At 43.8% G+C, this 23,748-nt stretch overlaps 1 protein-coding gene across 7 annotated transcripts in view; it reads left to right on the top strand.

The window, feature by feature from the left end:
* Window positions 1–23,748, top strand: part of ACSS3 (acyl-CoA synthetase short chain family member 3) — a 79,781-nt gene that overhangs the window by 10,783 nt on the left and 45,250 nt on the right. For 6 of the 7 annotated variants that reach the window (XM_083463092.1, XM_083463095.1, XM_083463094.1 and 3 more), the window contains exons 3-9: window positions 2,858–3,046; window positions 8,313–8,447; window positions 8,776–8,916; window positions 10,831–10,911; window positions 11,504–11,599; window positions 13,378–13,529; window positions 16,197–16,300. In XM_083463092.1, the coding sequence (XP_083319218.1) occupies window positions 2,858–3,046; window positions 8,313–8,447; window positions 8,776–8,916; window positions 10,831–10,911; window positions 11,504–11,599; window positions 13,378–13,529; window positions 16,197–16,300 (898 nt within the window). The remainder of the gene's footprint in view (window positions 1–2,857; window positions 3,047–8,312; window positions 8,448–8,775; window positions 8,917–10,830; window positions 10,912–11,503; window positions 11,600–13,377; window positions 13,530–16,196; window positions 16,301–23,748) is intronic. The other variant, XM_083463097.1, reaches the window with a different exon arrangement.

Below are 23,748 nucleotides of genomic sequence, written 5' to 3'. Positions count from 1 at the left end.
GTTTGCTATACCCGAGGAAACATGTGCCTGACAGAATCAGTATTTCAGAAATGCTATCATTTCTTCTATGTAGCGTTTCTGTTACGCCAGTGACAAAAGCTGCAGAGCTATGGATTGGGCTTCAGGCCTTTCACCCTGAAACCTCTACTCCCCCCCCCCCCCAGTTATTGAGACTCTTCTCCTCAGTGTTTTGAGACACAAACTGGAGCTAAAATAATGGGTCAGTGCACACTGAGCCGCACAAAAAAAGCAGGAAAGCTGCAAATATAGCCATGTTACCACATGTGCTCTTTTCAAAACTGATATGCATATATGTCAACTTCCAATTGGGCTGCTGTCCATCCAAAATTTCTTGCATCTCCTTTACTCACGGGCCTTCCCCTATAATGACAACAATCATATTCTGTATAAGAAGCACTATAGTCTTAAAAACAACAACAACAGCAACACTTTTTTTTTTTGCCAGAGTGCATTTCTTACAGATCACAACTCAGTTGGAAAAAAGCTGCATAGGAAGCAAGAAAACGCATAATTAGGCTGGAGTCAGAAATGGTTGTTGCAGACTAGATTTTCACAGCAAAAGTGCTACCCCTTGCATTTTCCAGAACTCCATTAGCACCCTGCCTCTCACTTTCAGCATCCTGATCTGCAAAGCTTTCCTGCTTTAGCTGAACAACACCTGCTTTTTGAATCTTCCAACTAGATGGGAGGTTATAATCACAATTAATTTACTTCCTTTGAGGACGATTCTTTGCATATGCCTGTTACAACTTACTTTGGCTTGCTTAAAGGTAAAGGTACCCCTGCCCGTATGGGCCAGTCTTGACAGATTCTAGGGTTGTGCACTCATCTCACTCTAGAGGCCGGGGGCCAGCGCTGTCCGCAGACACTTCCGGGTCACGTGGCCAGCGTGACGAAGCTGCATCTGGCGAGCCAGTGCAGCACACGGAAACGCCGTTTACCTTCCCGCCAGTAAGCGGTCCCTATCTATCTACTTGCACCCGGAGGTGCTTTCGAACTGCTAGGTTGGCAGGCGCTGGGACCGAGCAACGGGAGCGCACCCCGCTGCGGGGATTCGAACCGCCGACCTTTCGATCGGCAAACCCTAGGCGTTGAGGCTTTTACCCACAGCGCCACCTGCGTCCCTTGGCTTGCTTAGCTTCCACCAAATGGTTTATGAACCACGGTTCACATTAACTGTGATCCTAGTGGCTGCATTGATACCTGCCACATGTATACCGTTTAATTGAAATTTAATTTCCTGCACCTTGATATTTAGGAGGAGGAGAAGCTGCTTTACACAGTCAGACCCTCTGTCTCCCTAACTCAGTATTGTCTACATTGACTGGCAGCAGCTCTCCAGGGTTTCAGGCAAGGGGCCGCTTTAACTGGAGATGGTGAGGATTGAACCCAGGATTTTTTTGCATGAAAAGCAGATTCTTTGCCACTGAGCCACAGCCTTTCCCTGTATCTCTCTTGGTTTGGCTCATTCTTATCATGCTAAACTATGATTTAGCATGACACCCAAATGGCTTGATTTCAGAAAGGGTGCACTTATTGTCCTATTAGATTTATTTGGCTAGAACTAGTATGAAATTGGGGGTGGGAAACATGGAGCCAAGTAACTAGTTTGAAATGAGGGGCTCATGTGACGTTGGCAGGATTTGATATAGTCTCATAAATATTATGAGAGGCAGACCTTGTATTCGGGGCACATGCCTATCTGGGTTTATTTAATATAGCTTTATCTTACTTGCTAAAAAGTGCAACTTGCCAAACATGATAATTAAATGTTATACGGCACACATTTCTAATAAAATGGAGTAGCTCATGAGTGAAATTTATTCGTGTGTTTCTAAAGCACCTTTTACAAATAGCATTTTGATTAGAGCTTACTTTTGGTTGTGGTTTGTCTTTACGGAATAAAGGAATACCAACTTTTAATTTCTTGTTTATCCCAAGTTAACTGATGCAAATCTTCGTTTCCTCCCATACCTTGCCTCAGTTTTTGATCGTGTCGTTTCAAGTGGTATACACTCAATTAGCATGCTTTACTAATTGCTTGTGGTAGATTTATGCAGCATTGTCTTCTCTTAAGAGTGAAACGTTATTGATCTTGAATGTTTTTCCATAAATTGTTTTAGGGGGATAGCCACATTCTGGTTGTTTTAATAAAAGAACAGTCACAGAGTCATAGAGTTGGAAGGGATCATGTGGAACATCTAGTCGAAGTCCCTGAAATGGAGGAATATTTTCCCCAATGTGGGATACCAGCCCATGACCCTGAGATTAAGAGTCTCGTGCTCTTATACTCTCACTCTCATAGAACACATCATGTGAATACAGGCCTTACGCCAGCAGTTAGGCACTGACCAAGGGCCTCTGTGGCTAAGGAGTCCCCTCATTCTCCTCACCAAAGCCTTGGGCAGCCAGTTTAGCTGTGGGTGGGCAGTGGCGCCACTTTAGAATAGGAACCAAGCAAGCTTCCATTGGTGGTGGTCACCTGCCATTTTAATTCACCCAAAATGCAAATCTCTAGAATCCATGGATCTGTGGGTCCAGAGGCATTACATCTTGGGGAAATGAAATGGCAGCCAGCACCTCTGGTTTGTCTTTCATTCCAAAGTGTCACCGCTGCCTACCTGCTGCTAAAACATCACTCACTGGCGCAGTTTGCAGGTTGGTAAGTGGTGCTGTTGCTGTGACAGCAATGGCAGAAGAAGAACAAAGTGTGGCTACATTAAGGGGATAAAGCACATAGGGGAATGGGGTTCCATCGGCACCATTGTGTTGAAGCCCCCCTGGAATCTGGTGCTAGTGCTATGTGAGTAACCTCCATAAACTGTTGCCTGCTCAGGTTTCCAAGCTAGCTGGTGTCATGAGGAGCCATGGTGTGAAGAAGGGAGACCGTGTTGTCATCTACATGCCAATGATTCCACAGACGATGTTCACAATGCTGGCGTGTGCAAGAATAGGAGCTATACATAGTCTCATTTTCGGCGGATTTGCTTCAAAAGAGCTTTCAAGTCGCATTGATCATGCCAAGGTAACAATTAATTTTGCTCAAGTATGGGAGAGGTGAAGTGAAACGGGTCTTGTAATAAATGAAAGCTGGCAAGTAACCTTGCACATCATCTGCCCCACTGCTGTGCTACTCACTAGTCAACCGTGGAAGGGAAGCCTTGTAAATGAAAATACTATTTTTATTTTTATTTCATGATGATGATGATATTGTGATTTTTATTTTCATTTTTTGCAGTCAGGCCAGTCAGAGGTTTTTTGAGGCTTGGTAGCTTTTATAGACTTTTTTGCTATTAAGCAGGATATGAATTGCTCTAATGACAGTGTTTTCAGCCTCAGAACTGACCTTTTCCTAAGGAGCTGGCATTTCTAATCAGGACTGCTGACAGGTGGGTAGAAGTGGCAGGATTTAGGACCCTAGGTCAGCAGGGACCCCTGCCTCTTAGTTTTCATTAAAAAAAGAAATAAAGTCAATTGGATATTTCTGAAGAAACTTGGAAGACAAAACATGGGGGCAGCTCTAATGCTTCAGCACTCAGCAGGCAGCACCATTAGTAAGGACACTTAATCTCTGTTGCTAAGTGATCAGAGCAAGAAATGCTGAGCAGTTTCACCTGGGACTTGGGAGAGCCCTCCCAGAGCAGCAGAAAAATCAGGAGAGGCTCCTGGCTGCTAGCCTGATGCTGGACGTAGGAAGATAACTGGGGTATGTTTGTTTAGCAATTTCTGCTGTGTCCAAATTATTTCATTCACTTCCCAACTGTGGTGCCTTTATAGAGTAAAACACAATTGGCTGGCTTTGGTATGCTTTACTCAGAAGTAATTTCCTTGAAATAAACAAGGCTTCCTTCCTACTTGGAAAAATGGTGCTCTTGCAATTCTCCCCCCTCCCAAGTTTCCATGTCCCCACTGCTGGTCGGCTTGTCATCACAGGGCTATTATTTATTAATACACCGTTAACCATAAACAAAAATATAAAATACAAGGTGAATTCACAAACACCTTACAGCTGTAGCATGTTAACATTTCTGTAAGACTGTACTTCAACACCAGGGTACTTTTGTGTTGATCAAGGTGGGCAAAATGGCCTGCAAGCTGTGAAATTGCATATACTTGTTGCTTGTTGTATATTTGTCTCGCAGTTTTATTCCCAGGAGCTCAAGGCTCTGTACTTTTATCTTCACACCAGCCCTGTGAAGTAGGCTAGGGTGAGAGTTGGTCGTTCAGACACTAAAGCTGTGAAACTGCACATTATTTGAGGGTTTGGGGGTTTTTTTGGTGTAGTATTAGGATCGACATTTTGTTTGTTTGTTTAGGTATTTTGCTGTAAACATCAGGACACTGAAACACTGTAGAAAGCTGCTTTTCTGGCTTTATTTACATAATCTGTGAATGGTAATCCAAAAGAAGGGCCTTCTTGGGTCAGGCCCCAGGACCTGAATGCAATAGCTGTCTCGCCTCCTAAGGTTTCCAGCAACTGCTATTCAGAACAAAAAAATTCCTTCCAGTAGCACCTTAAAGACCAACTAAGTTAGTTCTTGGTATGAGCTTTCGTGTGCAAGCACACTTCTTCAGATACACAGAAGCTATTCAGAAGCAGCTCTGTGGGCAGACAATAGCCGGAGTGTCTAGTTGCCACTGCCTGCCTCATCCATGAACTTGTCTCACCTTCTTCTAAAGCCACCCAAGCTGGTGGCCATTGCACTATAGCCTGTGGGGATGTGTTCCATAGTGCAACTTTGCAGAGTGTGGCATATACTTGCTTTTTCACTCAGGAGTTCAAGGTTGTAATATTTACCCTGTCCTCTTTTTATATGTGCAACAGCTCTGTGAGATAGGATAGGTTAAGTTAATACAGTGGTACCTCTAGTTACGAACTTAATTTGTTCTGGAGGTCCGTTCTTAACCTGAAACTGTTCTTAACTAGAGACGTGCTTTCGCTAATGGGGCCTTTTGCTGCAGCTGTGCTGCTGGCACACGATTTCCATTCTTATCCTGGGGCAAAATTCTCAATGTGAGGTAACTCTTCCAGGTTAGCAGAGTTTGTAACCTGAAGCGTTTGTAACCTGAGGCATTTGTAACTCGAGGTACCACTGTATATGTACATAGGCAGCAGTCATCAATAGATGCGTGGGGATAGGGGATGGGGGAAGGACGTGGGTGGCGCTGTGGTCTAAACCACTGAGCCTCTTGGGCTTGCCAACCAGAAGGTTGGTGGTTCGAATCCCCACAATGGAGTGAGCTCCCGTTGCTCTGTCCCATCTCCTACCTAGCAGTTTCAAAAGCAAGTCAGTGCAAGTAGATAAATAGGCGGGAAGGTAAATGGCATTTCTATGTGCTCTGGTTTCCACCACAGTGTTCCATTGTGCCAGAAGCGGTTTAGTCATGCTGGCCACATGACCCAGAAAGCTTTCTGTGGACAAACGTCAGCTCCCTCGGCCCAAAAGCAAGATGAGTGCCGCAACCCCATAGTCACCTTTGACTGGACTTAACCATCCAGGGGTCCTTTACCTTACGGGATGGGGAATGGGGAGGGCCCCTGGTCTACCTATAGTGTACTGGGCCCAGGAAATCCTGTTGGCATCCCTGCACCTAATACATTCAGAAAGTCATCAGACATGCTAGATGTGGCTCCACTCAAGAGCAGGGGTAGCCAACATGGTGCCTTTCAGATGTTGTTGACTAAAACTCCCATCAGCCCCAACCAGATTGGCCAATGGCCAGGGACGGTAGGAGTCGTAGTCCAAAACATCTGATGGTCATGGCTGCATTAGAACATCTTCAGGTGCCATAATGGATGTTCCCCCATACTGTCTACCTTTCACAGTGTGGTTCAGCTATTGCAATATTAACAAGAAAGAGCTCCCTTACAAGTGACTGCTTTTCAGTCAACGCTTGCCATCTTATGGCTGACTTTGCTCTGGCTAATTCTTGCTCTTCTCTTACTGATATGGTGTTTGCAAGTGATACCAGTGTAAGTAGAGGAATGAAGGGAAACGAACCTCCTTTCAGGCATTGCAGGAGAATAAATCTCCTCAGCGTCAGTTGCAGGACTTCATTTACACTATTTCTGCTGCCTCTTTCTTTCCTTGTTCATAATTATTTGTTCAAATTCTTTAGTCACGGTGCTCGTTTTAAAGAGGTGAGCACACATTCACTCTTGCTAATAAAAATAATTATTTTCCCATTCTGCTCCAGAGTAGCACACGCATCATATCAGTTTTCCGGTGGTTTATCTTGAATTTTAAATAGCTGTGGGAATATCACAAAAGCCCACCCTAGATCATTGTTAGTCTTGTCAGGTTATTGGAAGTCTAAAAGGCGAACAGTGATTAAAGATGTGGAATTGAAGTGTAGGTTTTTCTTTTATCTGTTGCTATACACTGAACAGGCTGTCATGTGTCTTTAGTTTTATGTGACTGTGGTTAAGAAATGCCTCCCTTTAATAGGTTTTTTTTAAAAAAATAAAAAAGGTATAGTGTTTAAAAGAATCCTTGAAATTTTCCAGTTGATGGGGATAATAAAATTTTGGCAATAAAATGCAAGTACTTGGAACCGCTCCACCAATAATGTTGATTACCTTTTTCTATAAACAGGGAATACATGATAATTTTTTATTTTCAAATTGGAAAAGTTTTGGAAAAAATAGGCAGACAGTTTCTCATTGTATTTCTGTGGGAAAAAAATATGTGTGAGGGCTTGGAATGTGTTCCAATTTGACAAAATGACACATTCTCCAGTCTTCAAAGACGTGCAGTCTCTGCTTGCTGCCAGTAAAGGAAAGTGTCAGGCACACAGTGGTCAAGCAAACTGCTCCTCACTTGTCATCATGCCCTTCTGTTTCTAATGGGAATTTGCTCACTTGCCCCTTCTCCAGAAAGTAGGTCAAGCACTCTTTCCCCACAAGTGCAGCCGACAGCTGGCCACTTGGGGGGAATGGATTGAAGACACTGAGGAACCAAGATGGCAGCTCACCTCACCCTGTTCCAAACCCGCTATTTCAAGGAAATCCACTAGGTGGTGAGGTTCAGTCTTGACCCTTCTTTGTAATGTTTCATGAGTGGTTAAAAAGAGAGAGAAAGAGAAAGTACAAAACTTCTCCCATCTATTTCTCTTTCTTTTTCTTAGCAGCCTCTTTAGTCATCACAGGTTATTTGTACATCTTTCATAGCACGAACACTTCAGAAACATATTTACGTGGGGCAGAGGTTATAAAACAAATATATTTTCTTTTATATGTATTTACATAGGTTATAAAACAAATATATTTTCTTTATATGTATTTACGTAGGTCATAAAACAAATATATTTTAAAGCTTCCCTCCTCCTTCCCAGTTCAAGGAAATGTTTTCAAGGAAATGCATGCTGAACTTTCATTTTAAAAGTCGCCTGGTGTCCATGTAAAATAATTTATTCTCTTAACAAGAAAGAAATGTCTACACATAAATGGTATATCAGGTTTTCACATTTGATAGATAGGCGAAAGATTTATACGATCTGAAGAGAAACCAGAGTATAGATAGATAGAAGAAGCAGTGTGAAGTGTGGTGTATCCGTGTATTAGTGGTGAGCTTGTGGTTTTAGGACTGGGTAAGAGAGGGACATGGGTGGCACTGTGGTCTAAACCACTAAGCCTTGGGCTTGCTGATCAGAAGGTTGCTGGTTCGAATCCCCACAATGGGGTGAGCTCCTGTTGCTCGGTCCCAGCTCCTGCCAACCTAGCAGTTCAAAAGCACCCCAAAAGTGCAAGTAGATTAATAGGTACTGCTCTGGCGGGAAAGTAAATGGTGTTTCCCTGCGCTGCTCTGGTTTTGGTGTTCCATTGCACTAGAAGCGGCTTAGTCATGCTGGCCACATGATCCGGAAAAACTGTCTGCGGTGCGGACAAACAGCGGCTCCCTTGGCCTGTAAAGCAGGATTCCTCAACCTCGACCCTCCAGATGTTTTGAGACTACGATTCCCATCACCCCTGACCACTGGTCCTGCTAGCTAGGGATCATGGGAGTTGTAGGATGAGTGCCGCAACCCCAGAGTTGTTCGCGACTGGACTTAACTGTCAGGGGTCCCTTTACCTTTACCTTTAAGGGAGGTGTTGTTTGTATTGGATCCCAGCTCTCAGGAACAGCTTAGGGATCTGACTGGAATATGGTTATTTACAGGAATTGCAGGCGGGGCTCCACATTCCCTAGCCTAATCTCAAAGTAACTTGTGAAACAACCCAAAGACCCGTGATGATATTGCCCGTTTCGAAAATAATATTTTAACTGATAAAGCTCTCTCTCTTCTTTTAGCCCAAACTGGTTGTAACGGCAACTTTTGGAATAGAACCTGGAAGAAAAGTCGAATACATACCACTTTTAGAGAAAGCGTTGGAGATGATAGAGCACCAACCTGACAAAGTTCTGGTTTATAGCCGCCCTAACATGGTAGAGTTACAGCAAATACTTTGACACACTTTCTTGGACTATTCCCTTCCCTTTCTGACTTCATAATTTCCCTGAATATTTAATTGGAACATTTCATTTTTACGATACTTAAGTAACATTTATTTTTCTCTGTGGCAAAACCTCTATTGCTTTACTTGTTTAAAGCTTATAATTTTGTAAGTTTCAGTACAGCTGCTAAAAGTCATGTGGTAGAGAAATCAGGCATATATTTGGTGCTCCACAAGGAACAGCTAATTATTTCTGAGCCTTTCTTGTTGTTGTTAAATCCAGTTTAAATGGTTGCAGTGCTCTGTCTCTTGACACGCAGGGAGATGTTGCTCTTAAACCAGGGCGTGACCTGGACTGGCATGAAGAAATGGCGAAAGCAAAGCCATGTGACTGTGTCCCTGTCCTTTCGGACCATCCACTTTATATTCTGTATACATCAGGAACAACTGGCACCCCCAAGGTAAGCCCGGCCTTTCAGTATCTGTGACCAAATTATGCTCTATTCCACATGAGGGAGAATTTAATTAAAAGGCTGAAAATGTTTTCCCAGAGCTTAGCACTCATAAAAGATTAGTGTTGTTGGAGCTGACTTTAATCGTATTTCATTACTCCAACATCACTTTTAACGTCTGAAGCGGTGTTGTCAGTGAATATTTGAGCCACTGGGATTTTTCTTCCCAACCGAAGTATTCCCAGCCTGCTGCTGCACCTTGCAGCAGTTCACCTTGAAGATCCTAGGTAGCTCCACTGTGTCTCTGATCTTCAGATTCTCTTGATTCTCCCTAGATGACACCACACAGCTTTTTCTTTTTTTGGGGGGGTCCTGTGTTGTGCTGGATCAGGATAAGATCAAAGAAATAAGCTCCTGTGTCGTCATGGCATTTGGATGAAATCGATGAAGCAGATGAAATAAACCACATGAAATATATGGAATAGCGAGTGGGAAGAAGCAACATCAAAAGATAGCTTCTCAAACATAAACAAGAAGCAAGAGGAAAGTTTGTAGCAACATATAGCTAACTTGAATAGACTAGATGAGGAAAGGGATTGCTAGCAAATGGTCCATGAGGAGAGATGGAGAATGGCCTGAGATTAGGTGTGAGGAACGTCAGGCCCAGGAGTGTAGTGCAGCCCTCCTGGCCCTCCTGTCTGGCCCTTGGGATTCTCCCCAGATGTGGCGCTCAGGCTGAGGAGAGTCCCCCACCTTAAGCCTTAGTTAACAAGAAGCATCAGCAGCTGTATTTGCAAATGACTCGCCCAAGTGGCTGGCGAGGCTTCTCACCATCTCATGCAGGGATCGGGGGTGGGGGGCAGATAGTTTTATTTATTTTATTTAAGCCATTTCTATACTGCCCTTTGATTCAAAATCCCCCACTAAGGTTTACTGTAACTAATAGGAACACCATAAACAGTGGAAGGCATTTCTGAAAGTAAACACAGCGGATGGAAAAAATACATCCGAGACTAAAAGCTTGGGGAGTAGGGGGGTGCTTTTGCCTGGCACCTTTGAAAAGAAAAAAGAGAAAAACCTGCGCATAAGTGCCAGGAAAACCTTGCTGGGAAGAGGACTACGAGAGAGATGCCATAGACAAAACGGTCTCTTTCCTCTGTGCCTACCTCTGAGGGAAGACCTTAGCCTACTGAGAAAATAAATGTGTCCGTATCCCATGAATGAAGCAGTGCCAACTTAGATGTGCAAGACACTCTGCTATGTATCTGGCTAATTGTGCTCCCTGTAGTCTCCAAAGCCATATCCTGTCAAGTACCGTAACACAAAACCAGGAAAACTAGGGACAGTGTTCTAAGGAAAGGCAGGTAGTGAGTTTTCCTCTCTCTAAGAAATCCCAAGTGGAGACCATGACAAGTCAGATGCGTGGATTTTCCAGCCTCTGCTGTTCTCACATCTGGACTGTGAGATCTGGAAGGGTTCAAGCAGAACTCTTCTGAAAACATCAGTATCTGGGCGTGTATGTTCTCTGTAGTATTTGGACTGAAAACTCCTAGTTTTTATTCAGTTACCTGAGGTTCAACATAAATCTTGTAATGTTCTTTGTAAGTTCGTTAGGGCCAGGAGCCTTAGGTTACTGCAGTGCAGCTATCTGGTTTCAGCACAATATATAGGATATAAACCAAATTGCAAAGAGCAGTTGCTTTTATTTTAAAAGAACAGCAGTCCACACCTCCTCGTTGCAGAGATAAAGTCTAAAAGTAAAGGCTATTTCTGCTATTCTGAAGGGCTCCTAGGAGCTAAGGCGAGGGTTGCCAATTGCTTCAGAAAGTTAAATTATGGAAACAGTAATTTTCCTTATGGGATGAAGTTTCAGGGCATAATTTATTTACAAACGATCTTAATTTCACATTGCTTCTCACTTAGGGTGTTGTTCGACCAACAGGTGGCTATGCCGTTATGTTAAACTGGACCATGTCAGCTGTATACGGCCTTAAATCTAAAGAGGTAACTTCTATTGATTTATTTTTCATTTTATAAATTGTTTCCTGTGAAATATACCAAAGTGATTTAACAATTTTAAAAAAGCATATTTAAAAACAATTTCAAGCACACTGCAGAAAGATTCAGACTGGAATTTAAAATCTCCACTTAAAAGGCTTGTTGGGACAGGAAGGCATTTAGTAGGTGCCAAAAAGATAACAGAGATCATGTCTGGTGTGTTACAGAAGGGTAGGTGCCACCACACTAAAGGCCTGAATCCTACGTGGTTTCTGTAGAAGGCCTTCCCTGTAGTGCAGTGACCAGCTGGGTATATAAAGTGTGAGACAATATTTTAGCTCTCCTGGTTCCAGGCTGTATAGGGCTTTGAACACCAGTGCCAGCACCTCCCACTTCATCTGGTAGCTAACTGATAGGCAGTGTGAGTCTTTCCAGGGTGGTGTCATATGGTAGCAATATTCCGATGCAATTAGCAGTCATGCTGCAGCATTTTGCACTTGCTGCAGCTTCTGGACCAACCTCAGGGACAGTCTCACCTAGTTCATGCTTATGAAAAACTGTGCTTATACTTAAAAAATAAAATCTTTCTTTCTTTTAGGTTTGGTGGGCAGCATCTGATTTAGGCTGGGTGGTTGGCCATTCTTATATCTGTTACGGACCTCTCTTGCACGGGAATACAACGGTTTTATACGAGGTGACTGCTTATTCTAATGTCTGTTATTTAATTACTTTTATAGGCTAAATAAGCTCTTGGAGAATTCTGGGGGGAAAACAAAAAACAGAACACCAATGCATGTTTTACTGTTATGTAAATTTAGCATAGATTTGACATGACTGTTCTTCTGCAGCCTCGTGTGTGGACTGAGCTGGTTCTTAAATGGCCAGGGAAGCTCTGCCCATCCAAAGGAGGCAGAACTTGGAAAGTCACCTACTGTCCTGGATCAGGAAGCAGTGGAAAGCCATAGCCTCCCACTATGACAGTCAGTGAGCCTGAGGACCTTTCCTCTTCTGTGTGATAGAGGAGGAGAATGGAAATCTTTGCTTCTGGTTATAACTAAAACCACAGTTTCCCGTTGCATTCAAAGCTGGGAAACTGAGGTTTGTTTAAACTGTACATACTGAGAGCCAACCTGGAATCAAGTCTTGAGTGGTAGGAGGCTTTAACTCTTTGGCACGAATAGGAGCTTTTTCCAATAGTGGGCGCATGTGGGCTATCAGGATTTTGACCACAGCAGGTGGCAAAGAATTAAAACCACCTCCACCAACCATCTCCACTATGGAGTTGCAGTCTCAGCTGGAGCATTCATTCCTGCTATTTGCTTTAAAAAAACCCATGCATACAATGTGCAGGAAATGTCTAATGTCGGTGCATTGGCTCGTTTTTGAACTTACATTCCTGGCTTCATCTAAGGAGGCTACATTGGACTTCACATCCATATTTGTGAAGTACCGTGTTTTTGATCTTTAAGCCAGGGTTGATGAAACCTTTGGGATGGGTGTTCAGTGATCTTTTCCCCTGGTTGTCTTTTTCCTCCTACAGCCCGGTGATTGAGTACATTAAGCTCCAATATGCAGGAGTGTAGTGAACAGGAAGCTGCTTGCCTGCAACAGTTGTTCTTTCAAGTGTGCATTCTGTCCAGTTTCACATCCTTCCTTCCATCCTTACAACAGGAGACTTATTGAGGCAAAATAGCTTCTTTATTTCTAGATATCTGGAAGAAATTTGGTGTGGAAGCTCTTCATCCCATATGTGCTGTTTTACTGTGTATGGATGAGGGATGGGGAATCAACCCAACTTTCAGAGCTTTCTACAAAGTCCTGCCAGTGGTCTGAACAGGTGCTTTCCTGTATGTTCAGACCGCAAAGTGAATGTTGCATCTAGCTAATTATGTTTGTTAGCCTCCTAGCGGAGTTCAGAGATGTAGGAAGTCACAGCTTGTTAAGGATCTACTCCTGTAAGACAGCAAAACCCGGTGGGTCAGGCTGTTTAATCCCATATTAATTCCTTGTTGCTTTCCTTTGTTTTCGAAGTACTGTGTATAGATAGCCAAGGGAGGATTAGTTTTACTTGTCACATACCAGAACAATTCAGAGACAACTCCTTGTGAGGATAAAATGGTGTTGATGGTGTTGCAGCTATATACACCCCTTTAAGTGTCTTGGAGAACAGAAATGTAAGTGAATAAATAAGAAAACATTGGTGCTAACACAGCCAAGAAATTGAAATCTCAGACACATTTCCTATCTGAACGTAGTGCACTTCTGAGCGCACCATAAGATGGAACTGAGCCCTTAATGGAGCAGCAAATGGATGCTTTCCTTCTAGTTGTATAAAGGCAATTTACCAGTTGCTTGAATACACTGCTGACAAGTTGATAACTACTGTTACATTCAGGACTCAAATCGCAGAAGACTCATGGAACACTTTTACCCAATGACAACTTTAAAAACACCTCCCAAATCTCTTTGTAGGGGAAGCCTGTGGGAACGCCAGACGCTGGAGCTTTTTTCCGTGTGCTCGCAGAGCATGGAGTCGTAGCCTTGTTTACTGCACCAACTGCAATTAGGGCAATCCGTCAACAGGACCCTGAGGCTAACTTGGGGAAACAGCACAGCCTGACAAGGTGAGTTTAGATTAAGCCAGAAGCTTGTTTTTACTCACTATCGGAAATAAGCCCCAAGTGTATATCTCGAGTTCAGCCAGCTGTAAAGATGCTATAACAAATAGGTTTTGTGTGTGCATATATACTATGGCCATAGGTACATACAAATGGTCAAACCATCATTGCAGTGTTTCAAGCTTTCATTCCCCCTCCTTTCTCCCTCAGAATGCACCAGCTTCCTCCTTTTCTCCATTACTAGTTTGAGCAACCCATCATGTACTGTGACATATTAATAGGTCGAACTATGATTTGCACAGACCATGGTTTGCTGACAAAGCAGAACTGGAAATCATGACATGAAGTCGGCTTCAAATTCTAGTTTGGAGATAAAGACTTTCCAATACAATAATACATAGAATCATAGAATCATAGAGTTGGAAGAGACCACCAAGCAGGAAACACCATCAGAGCACTCCTGACATATGGTTGTCAAGCCTCTGCTTAAAGACCTCTAAAGAAGGAGACTCCACCACACGCCTTGTTCTTCCTAATGTTTAGGTGGAATCTTCTTTCTTGTAGTTTGGATCCATTGCTCCGTGTCCGCTTCTCTGGAGCAGCAGAAAACAACCTTTCTCCCTCCTCTATATTACATCCTTTTATATATTTGAACATGGCTATCATATCACCCCTTAACCTCCTCTTCTCCAGGCTAAACATGCCCAGCTCCCTTAGCCGTTCCTCATAAGGCATCGTTTCCAGGCCTTTGACCATTTTGGTTGCCCTCCTCTGGACACGTTCCAGTTTGTCAGTGTCCTTCTTGAACTGTGGTGCCCAGAACTGGACACAGTACTCCAGGTGAGGTCTGACCAGAGCAGAATACAGTGGCATACCATAAAATTTTTGTTATAAGAAAGAGAAAGATGTAACCAGCCATCCGAGCCTAATCTGTTTTGACCTTTTGAGCTTTTGCAGTGACAAATGATCAAAATTGGTAGTTTGGCAGCCCCAGAGGTGGGTTCAGAATGGAATATATCTCAGGCTTGTTCTTAAAAATTAAAATATCCTATTATTTTACAATGAAATCCCTTTTATCTCCCCTCCCCCATATAAACACACACTGGATAGGGCTGCATATGATGACTCACCATCTGTTTTTTACAAAAATGTTCAGATGAGAAACCCTGCAGTCCTCAGACAATTAAAGCCTGAGGGGGAAAATGATTCAGCTGTAATTTCCAAACAATAAAGTGAAAGTGTGTTGAATGTACATGCACAAAACCTCGGCTAAATAAATCCTTGTTAACACATTATTTAGATATTCACCAATATTACACTTACCCCAAACTACTAGCCCTCATACCAGAAATTTTGTTACCCTTTAAGGCAAGGGTGGGGAGTTGCTAGCCCTCCAGATGCTGGACTCCAGCTCCCCTCAGCCCCAGCCAGCATGGTCAACAGTCAGGGATCATGGGATCTTTAGTCCAGTAACATCTGGAGGGCCATAGTTTCCCCACCTGGTTTAAGGCATCACAGGCCAGCTGTTTTTAGTTATGAATCTTTGTTGTGGAATTTACTTATTACAGATACTACAATCTGACGAAGATATTCTGGGAATTCTAGCTATGTTATTTATGACTGTACTGTTTACTGCTTAAATAGTAATGATTCCTCAGCATCTCTGTTTACCAGAGTGGAGGTAGGATTTTGTGTAGCTTCCAAAGTGCCAATGAGGTGGCCCTGTCTTATAAATAAAGTGCTGAAGAGGCCAAAATGCTGTAGCAAGGAGAGAAGAGATCGGCTTGCATAGGTTTGAACATGCCTTTTATCACATTAAACCTAGTATGCATTGTTCTACAAACAAAAAATAAATATTTATGGGAGCGCCTCTGCATAATTCATCTGTAGCTGTTCAGTTGCTGACATAACATATTCTCTGTTTTATTCTGCCATTTTATGGACAGGTTTCCTATGTGTCTCCCTCCTTATAATTTGCAAGTGTCTTTTGCCATTTGTAAGACGCATGCCATTGTCATTTCTCATATATCTGTCAATGGTCCTATTTATTTACTGCTTAGCTCCCAGGATTCTACCACGAAGAGTTTGTGGAAACCTCCCTATTGTATGCTTCTTTCTCTACCCCTCTCAGAGCCTGCACTGGGGAGATCCTCCTTTTACAATGAATTTGGTACTGCAATGATTTCCTGGGTAGGGCTGACTCTACCATTAGGAAGAGTAGGGCAGTCAACTCAGGCAGCTGATATTGAGTGTCCTGAAAGGGTAGCAAATTTTTATTTGCTGTGTTTTTACTCTCACAGAGAGGAGTTTGGGGGATTTTCTGCTTCCTTCACCAAATTAACTTGGCCAGTCTTGGTTCTGTGCTCTTGGGGAGGCGGTTGCTAAGTTGCTGTTTCACTTCAAGCAGAAAAAATGCCCTGTCTCAGTCGTGCCCCTGGAAGAGAACCCACTTTACCATGGATTTTTCTCAGCTAAGAAGTGTTGCAGCTATTTCTGCTAACTGCAGCGCATGCTAGTCACCTCAGAGCTCCCTTCAGCCGTCTGTTAAATCAGCTTCATCAACAGGGAAAGCCCATAGCTTATTCTTCAAAGCTCGCACACAACACTTGCCTTAGCGTGCTTATCTTTTTTATATTGCGGAGACATGCTGAAAATAATCTTTATTTGAAACAGGTTCCGAACACTCTTTGTAGCTGGTGAACGCTGTGATGTGGATACGTTAGAATGGTGCAAGAAAATCTTCAAGGTTCCGGTTTTGGATCACTGGTGGCAAACTGGTGAGTTCTGTGCATTTATAGCCACCTTTCCGAATAAAGTTTTTGTTTTCAAGCCAATTGATATGTAGAGCTTTTTGCTCTTCTGTGAATTTCTTATTGCAGCTGAGAATAGTTGGGATTCATTCCTCATTTGGCCATAGACTCCCATGGCGGTGGTTTAACTTATTCTCTTCCTAATTTCATTTGGGGCCCCTCTTACTATTTTTCTAGTTTCTGTTCTCACAAAACTGAGCTATTTGGTTTATTTTGGAACTGGGAATGACAGTATTTTTCGCCCTATAGGACGCACTTTTTCCCCTCCAAAAATGAAGGGGAAATCTGGGTGCGTCCTATGGGGCGAATGCAGGCTTTCGCTGAAGCTTGGAGAGCGAGAGGGGTCAGTGCGCACCGACCCCTCTTGCTCTCCAGGCTTCAGGAAGACATCCGCAGCCTAGGCAGCCCTGTGGGAGGTCCCGCAGGGCTGTCTAGGCTGCGGATAGCAGCCTGCTTCCCGGAGCGCCGGGCGCGCTGAAAGCAGAGCGCCCGGCGCTTGGGGAACGCATCCGCAGCCTACGCAGCCCTGCGGGAGGTCCCGCAGGGCTGTCTAGACTGCGGATAGCAGCCTGCCGCCCGGCACGAGAGGCGCCCTGAAGCAGAGCGCCCCGTGCGCCGGACAGACATCCGCAGGTGGGGAGCCCTGCAGGAGTTCCCCGCAGGGCTCCCCACGCTGCGGATAGCAGCCTGCCGCCCGGCGCGCGGGGCAACCTGAAGCAGAGCGCCCCGCGCGCCGGGCAGACATCGGCCAGCTCCACAAGCTCGGGGGACAGCAGGGAGGCGCAGCGCCGCCATCCCACTGTTCCTCGACCTGGTTCGGCTTCCCCGACCTGGTTTTTTTTCCCTTTATTTCCCCCCAAAAAACTAGGTGCGTCCTATGGGACGGAGCGTCCTATGGGACGAAAAATACGGTATTTGACTATTCTTTTACTGGAAAAAAGACATGCATCATTCTACTTATTAATAAAGTGAATGCAGCCCCAAATGGGGCTTGCTGGAATCACCGACCAACTGATTAGAACTTCGCTTGCAGGGCTTTCTTTATTTCTTCTGTTGCCCCTGTGGGCAAAGAAAGCAGGATTTGAAGCAGCCACCAATTAGCTGATGCTGCAAATCCCACTTTCTTTTCCCACCTGATTTGAAATAAAAACCACACAAGGAAATGAAGATACTTCACCTGACTTCATGGTGAAACCAGGTGATAGAAAGGTGGGTATTCCCATTCACTTGCCAAACTGGTCTGCCTGCAGGTGAAATCTGGATCCGAATTAATTATCCTAAAATGTTTAACAAATATATTACCTCAGTAGATAGACCTCACATTCCCATTGCTTCCTGGTGCTTTAAATTCTCTCCCACCTGCTGTTGGTTCAAAGTCTTGTTACTGCTACACTGACTGGGCTCTGTATATTCCTCTGTCTCTCATCCTTCAATACACAAAGGAAAAGAACGCACAGGAAAAACTGTCAACATTCCTCATAATGCCTCTTCAGATGATTAAAGGTTGGGGAAATAAAAAATATATTCACTCAGTGACAAGAAGACATAAAAGTAGGTGCCAGGAATGCTTCCTTGGGGAGAGAATTCTGAAAGTGGGTCACCACAACAGAAAACAGCTTCAGCCCTTTGCTCAGCAGGAGTTGCTTTTCAGCTAATGCACCTTTCTGGATTTCTCAGTGCCAATCAGCCTGCAGCAGCTGGGCCCAGTTCATTTTCCTCCTGTCCTGAAAATTCAGCAGTTTGATCTCTTTTCCTCTACTGAGGCAGAAGAGCCTTCCCAGGATCTCGCCAAACAATTCCAACTTTCAGTTTTGCCTCCTAGTCCTGATCCCTCCTCTCCTTCTGGTGATGATATATTGGATGGAAGCAAATAAATAAATAAATAAATAAATAAAAAGAACCCATTTCTCCAAGTGGTCTGCACACAGGAGCAGTGTAACATTAGAGCCATAAACTCAGTGAAAAGAAGAATTGCCCCCCCCCCGATTACTTTTGATGAAAGTGGAGCCACAGTTGTAAAGGAAAAAATGGTTAGAAAATGATGTAGTAGTAGTGTCTGTGATAATTTTGCCTTCAGTTCAGCTAGCATACTATATATTGGCTGCAATTCCCTACTATCTCTTGTCTGAACGATGGGCTATAATAATATCTCCAGACATATTTTGCCCTGCAAAAAATCCCTAGTCTAAAATACTGGGGAGCTTCTACCAGTGATGGACCAGAGGGATGACTTTGTATGACAAAGCTACCTGTGTTCCTACCAGACATGTGCTTTTACTTCTTCTGTATTGCATAGACTCTGTAGCAAGGGCAGCTAGCATCACCATCTGTTCGTCTGTCTGCCACTTTCCCACAAAGTTGTGCCCTAGGTGGTTCACAACAGATCAGGTGAACAATTAAGCGAAACAAATATATATGAAGCAGTACCATCAGTAAATAAATACAAACAACAATAACAAAAATCCATATAGGTTTATATAAAACAATGATCTAATTTAGCAGCTTAAAAGTAAGAAGGAAAGAGGAATGAGGCCTAACACAGAAACTATACACATTTTTGTATGTTGCTTTCAATAATATATGCATTCACGAACACTTTACCTTAGTATATGCATTTTTGTAAACGTTACCTGAGTGAAGATCTGCTGTACAAAATTCAGAAAAGTGGATGGCTGTGCTTTTATGGACGGTGGAGCTTCAGTTTGGGAATTATTTTTGGAAAATGTGAAATCAGTAGGTTTACCTTTAAGTACAAACTGTATTAAATTTCTCCTCCATCCCTAGTGCCACCTAAGCCAGTTGTAGAGTTTCAGTGTTAGCCTGTCTTCCCCATCCCTCTGAAGATCTCCCCTCCGCACTCTGCCGGTCTTATTCATTATAATTGTGAGATTGGATTGTATCCATTCCACCTCACTTGTCGCTGATGCTGCATGTAAGTTAAGCATGTATCAGGAATCTCTTCAGTTCCTCTCAACTGTTTAAGCTCAATCGCTTCCTCTTGCCTCTGCCCCTCTTCCTAGCCATTATGTCATTACTCTGATTGTAGGGAAAGGAATAGCTAAATCACATTCAGACATGATTTTGATCTCAAAAGTTATTTTAAGATCCACTAGAAGAATTGGGTTGGAGGGGTCACTTTTAAAATCTTATTTCCATAAGCGAGAGAAGCTGTGACAGCCTCTGGTTTTATATATTTCCTCTGAAAATGTTACAGGCTGCTGATGTCATTCGTGTTGCCTGGCAACACTTTTTTTTTCTAGTTCAGAGACTGGAGTCCTCATTAGGGTAAAGTAGATGGTTTTACTGATGATTTGAGAATAGGGAACTGAGAGTTAAGCTCCATGAATCTCTTTTATAGAAAGAATAATCCTTTGCAAGATTTAAGGCAGCCACAGCAGAGCCTTGTTGGGATTCGCAGGATACTGGATAAGTCTGCAGGCTTCAACAGGATGATGCAATACTCTGCTGGGTCAGAGTGACTCAGCAGGAGTGTGATTAGTGTAATTGGCTATCACCTGTTTTAAAAAGGAAAGCCTGTTTAACAGGGGGTGTGGTGGTTGTGCTGTAGTGTGGTGGTGCTGTGGTGGAGAGTATTCGTTTGTAAGTACTCTGTATGGACTGTTTCTTTTGTATATAGCCTGTGTATAGCTCACATTAAAAAGGACTGCACTGAAAAACCTGGAACTCTTAATGCTTTGCTGAAAACGCCGCGTGGAATACGCGACAGGGTTATGGGCCCAGCACGCTTCCGCTGCGCAAGAGTACAGGTGGCAGTTGTCTAGCCGTGGGTGCTGGAGGTGAGCTGCAGGGATGGAGCAGTCCAGAACTGGCGTGTTGCTGGAGAAGCTGACGGCCACGAACTACAGCACCTGGTCGGTCCGCATGCAACACTTCCTCAAGCGTGAGGGCCTGTGGAAAGTGGTGGAAGAGCCACCGCAGCCCCCGGAGGAGGATGAGGACGACGATGAAAAGCTGGCACTAGCAGAGGCCCAGCTTGAAAAGGATGAGAAAGCTTTGGCTACGATCATCCTTGGAGTGGACGACAGCCAGCTAGTCTACGTAGCTGATAAGGTGACGGCAAGTGAGGCGTGGGATGCGCTCAAGGCTGTCCATGTGCGAGAGACAGCTGGCTCACTGATAACACTGACCAGGAGACTGTACCGGTGTCGGAAGAAACCGGGGGACTCCCTGGTAAACCACCTAAAATTCCTAACAGGCTGTTTCCAGGAGCTAGCCTTAAGAGGGAGGCCTGTGGGGGAAGAGGACAAAGTCTTTATAGTCTTGAGTTCCCTTGATGACAGCTATGATATGCTGGTCAACTCCCTCGAGTCTGTAGAGACTGATAAGCTGACTCTGGAATACGTGACCGGACGGTTGTATGCAGAGGAGGACAGGCGCGCCGAGCGAAAGATGACCTCAGCCCAGCTGTTGGAGCATCCCAGAGGGAACAACAGCCGGGAAGAGCAGAGGTGTCGGGAGCCGGAGAAACAGCCAGGAGGAGCTGCTGCAGACCAGCCGGTGGTCAACAAAGTAAAAAGGTGTTTTTGCTGCAAGTCCAGTGGACATCTGCTTCGGGACTGCCCGAGGAAACAACAAAAACAGCAGAAGCACAGGAGGCAGCAGAGAGAGTCTACCGCTTGGGTGTCTGCAGATGGTCAAGAAAATGAGGAACTGTGGGTTTTGGACAGTGGAGCTTCTCAAACCTTTTGTAAAAGAAAAGGACTGCTAACTGATGCTAGGACTTCAAACAAAAAACGTGTAAGTCTTGCTACGGGCCAGAAAGCTAATGTGGTTTGTGAGGGGGAGGTTGTGTTCCCACAGCTGGGACACACATTCAGGAATGTGTTGTGTGTGCCTAGTTTGCAAAACAATCTCCTGAGCATTCCTGATTTGGCAAAAGCAGGCTTTGAAGTAAATTTTGTGGGAGATCAGTGCCAGATAAAGCAAAATGGGGCAGTGTTGGCAAATGCTAGCCTTAGAACTAATATGTATGTACTGCAGTGTGAATCTAAGGTTGCAAATGTGCAAAATGTCCCAACCCATGATATGTGTATTCATCTCCTGCACAGGCGTCTGGCACATGCTAGCTATAAGGTGCTAAACAAAACACTGGAGTTGTGTGGGGGGATGAAAAACATAAAAAGTTGTGATAATTACTTAGACTGCAATATTTGCAAGGAGGTTAAAAGCAGGGCTTGCCCAGTGGCAAGAGCAAGCCAGAGAGAAACCAAAAAACCACTGGAGTTGATTCATGCTGATGTAACTGGTCCTTTTCCACCTAGTGTCTCCCACAACAAGTATTGTTTAATCCTAGTGGATGATTTTTCTAGATTTGGCTGGGTCTATCCATTAAAGCAAAAGTCTGACGTTGCCCAAACTTTGAAGTTCTGGGTAAGAAGGGTAGAAAGGCAACTTGGTGAAAAGGTGTCCTCTATTCAGTCAGACAGGGGAGGGGAGTTTATGGCAAGCTCCCTAAGAAACTGGTTGCGTGCCCAAGGGATTAAACATAGGCTTACCAATGTGGCCACGCCTCAGGAGAACGGAGTAGCAGAGCGTAGGGGAGGTGTCTTGCAGACACAAATGAAAGCATTGTTAGCAGATGCAAATCTTCCAATTAAGTACTGGGCTGAAAGTATTAAGACTGCGAATTATATTGGGAATCGCTTGTGGTCAAGGGTACTAGATGACATACCCTATAAAATTCTCTATAACAAAAGTCCCAGTTTGCAACATTTAAGAATCTTTGGGACAAAGGCATGGGTTGACATACCTGTGAAAAACCGAAGAAAAGGTGGGAAAAGGGCACAGCAGTTGCTATTTCTTGGGTATGAAAGTGGTACGAAAGCCTACAGGTTTGAAGATGATAAAAACCTTTTGAGTTATAGTCGATCAGCCAGCTTTAATGAGCAAAGAAATTGGCCCAAGATACATGCAAACCTGCTGCCAGAAAAAGTTTTACTGCCGAGCATACCTGATAAGGCAGTTAAAACAAAGCTAAGAATTGGCAGCTCTCCCAGAGAAACTGAAAGGGAGGAAGTAAAGATTGAGCATTTTTCTCCAGCTGCTAGCATGGAGCAGGGGAGAGAAGAAAGTGCAACAGGGACAGGAGGAGGTAGATCTCCAGAGTCAATCCACCCCAAAAGCAGTCCTGAAGGTAGCCCAGGGGGTGAGATTAATGAACCAAGGAGGTCTGCAAGAAGTAATAAAGGTCAACCTCCAGACCGTTATGGGTTCCCAGCCACCATAAACCAGGTTTGTGTAACTGAGCCAGAAAACTTTGAAGAAGTGCAAGAGTTACCTACTCTAGAGAAAGAGGAGTGGTTAAAGGCAATGCAGGCAGAGTATAACTCTCTGCTAAACAACAATGTGTTTGTACCTACAGAATTGCCTGAAGGTAAAAAGCCCATAAGCTGTAAGTGGGTTTTTAAAGTGAAAAAGCTGGCTGATGGTAGTTGTCAGAGGAAAGCCAGGTTGGTTGCACGGGGCTTTACACAGAGGAAAATGATACATTATGATGAAGTATTTGCCCCAACAGCAAAGGCTGAAACAGTAAAATCAGTTTTAGCAATGGCAAGTCTGAGAGGGTTAAAAGTTAATCATTTTGATGTTGCCTCAGCATATTTAAATGCTCCTATTGACGCCGAGGTATATTTACAGCAAATACCAGGTTATGAGCTAGAAAAAGACAGTATGGTGTTAAAACTGCAAAGGGCACTATACGGTTTACACCAAAGTGCACGTCTATGGCATGAATGCATAGACACAACTTTGAAAAAGATGGGATTCAAACAAAGCCTGGCTGATTCCTGTTTATATTCAGCAATGGTGCAAGGAAGTGTTTGTTATTTACTTTTGTATGTTGATGATATCTGTCTAATAACAACTGCACAAAAGCAAGTGTCTTGGTTTATAAACAGCCTAGGTAAGAAATACAAACTGAAGTATTTGGGAGAGATTCAGAATTACTTAGGAGTAGAGGTTCAGAGAAATGAAGAGGGCGTTTACTCTCTGAGTCAGAAGGAAAAAATCGAAAAATTACTGAAGACATATGGAATGGAGAGGGCAAATGAGGTTGACACTCCCATAACTACCCAGTACAAAAATGAACCAGAAGGGCAAAAATGTGAGAATGCAACAGCGTTTCATTCTCTGTTGGGTTCTTTGTTATATTTAAGTTGTTGGACAAGACCCGACATAACATTGGCAGTGCACATGTTAAGCCAAAGAAGTGCAGACCCGGCTCAGAGAGATTGGGTAGCACTTAAAAGAATCCTAAGGTATCTGAAAGGCACAAAAGATTACAAACTGGTGCTGGATACAGGACATGATCAGCAAGTGTATGCATACGCTGATGCCAGCTGGGGGGACAGAGAAAATGGAAAGTCTACCACTGGCTATGCCATATATATTGGAAA

Source organism: Podarcis liolepis, assembly GCF_965112155.1.
Source record: "Podarcis liolepis genome assembly, chromosome: 10".
NCBI lineage: Eukaryota > Metazoa > Chordata > Lepidosauria > Squamata > Lacertidae > Podarcis > Podarcis liolepis.
The sequence above is the reverse complement of the archived record's forward strand: the minus strand, read 5'-3'. Positions and strand labels throughout refer to the sequence as shown.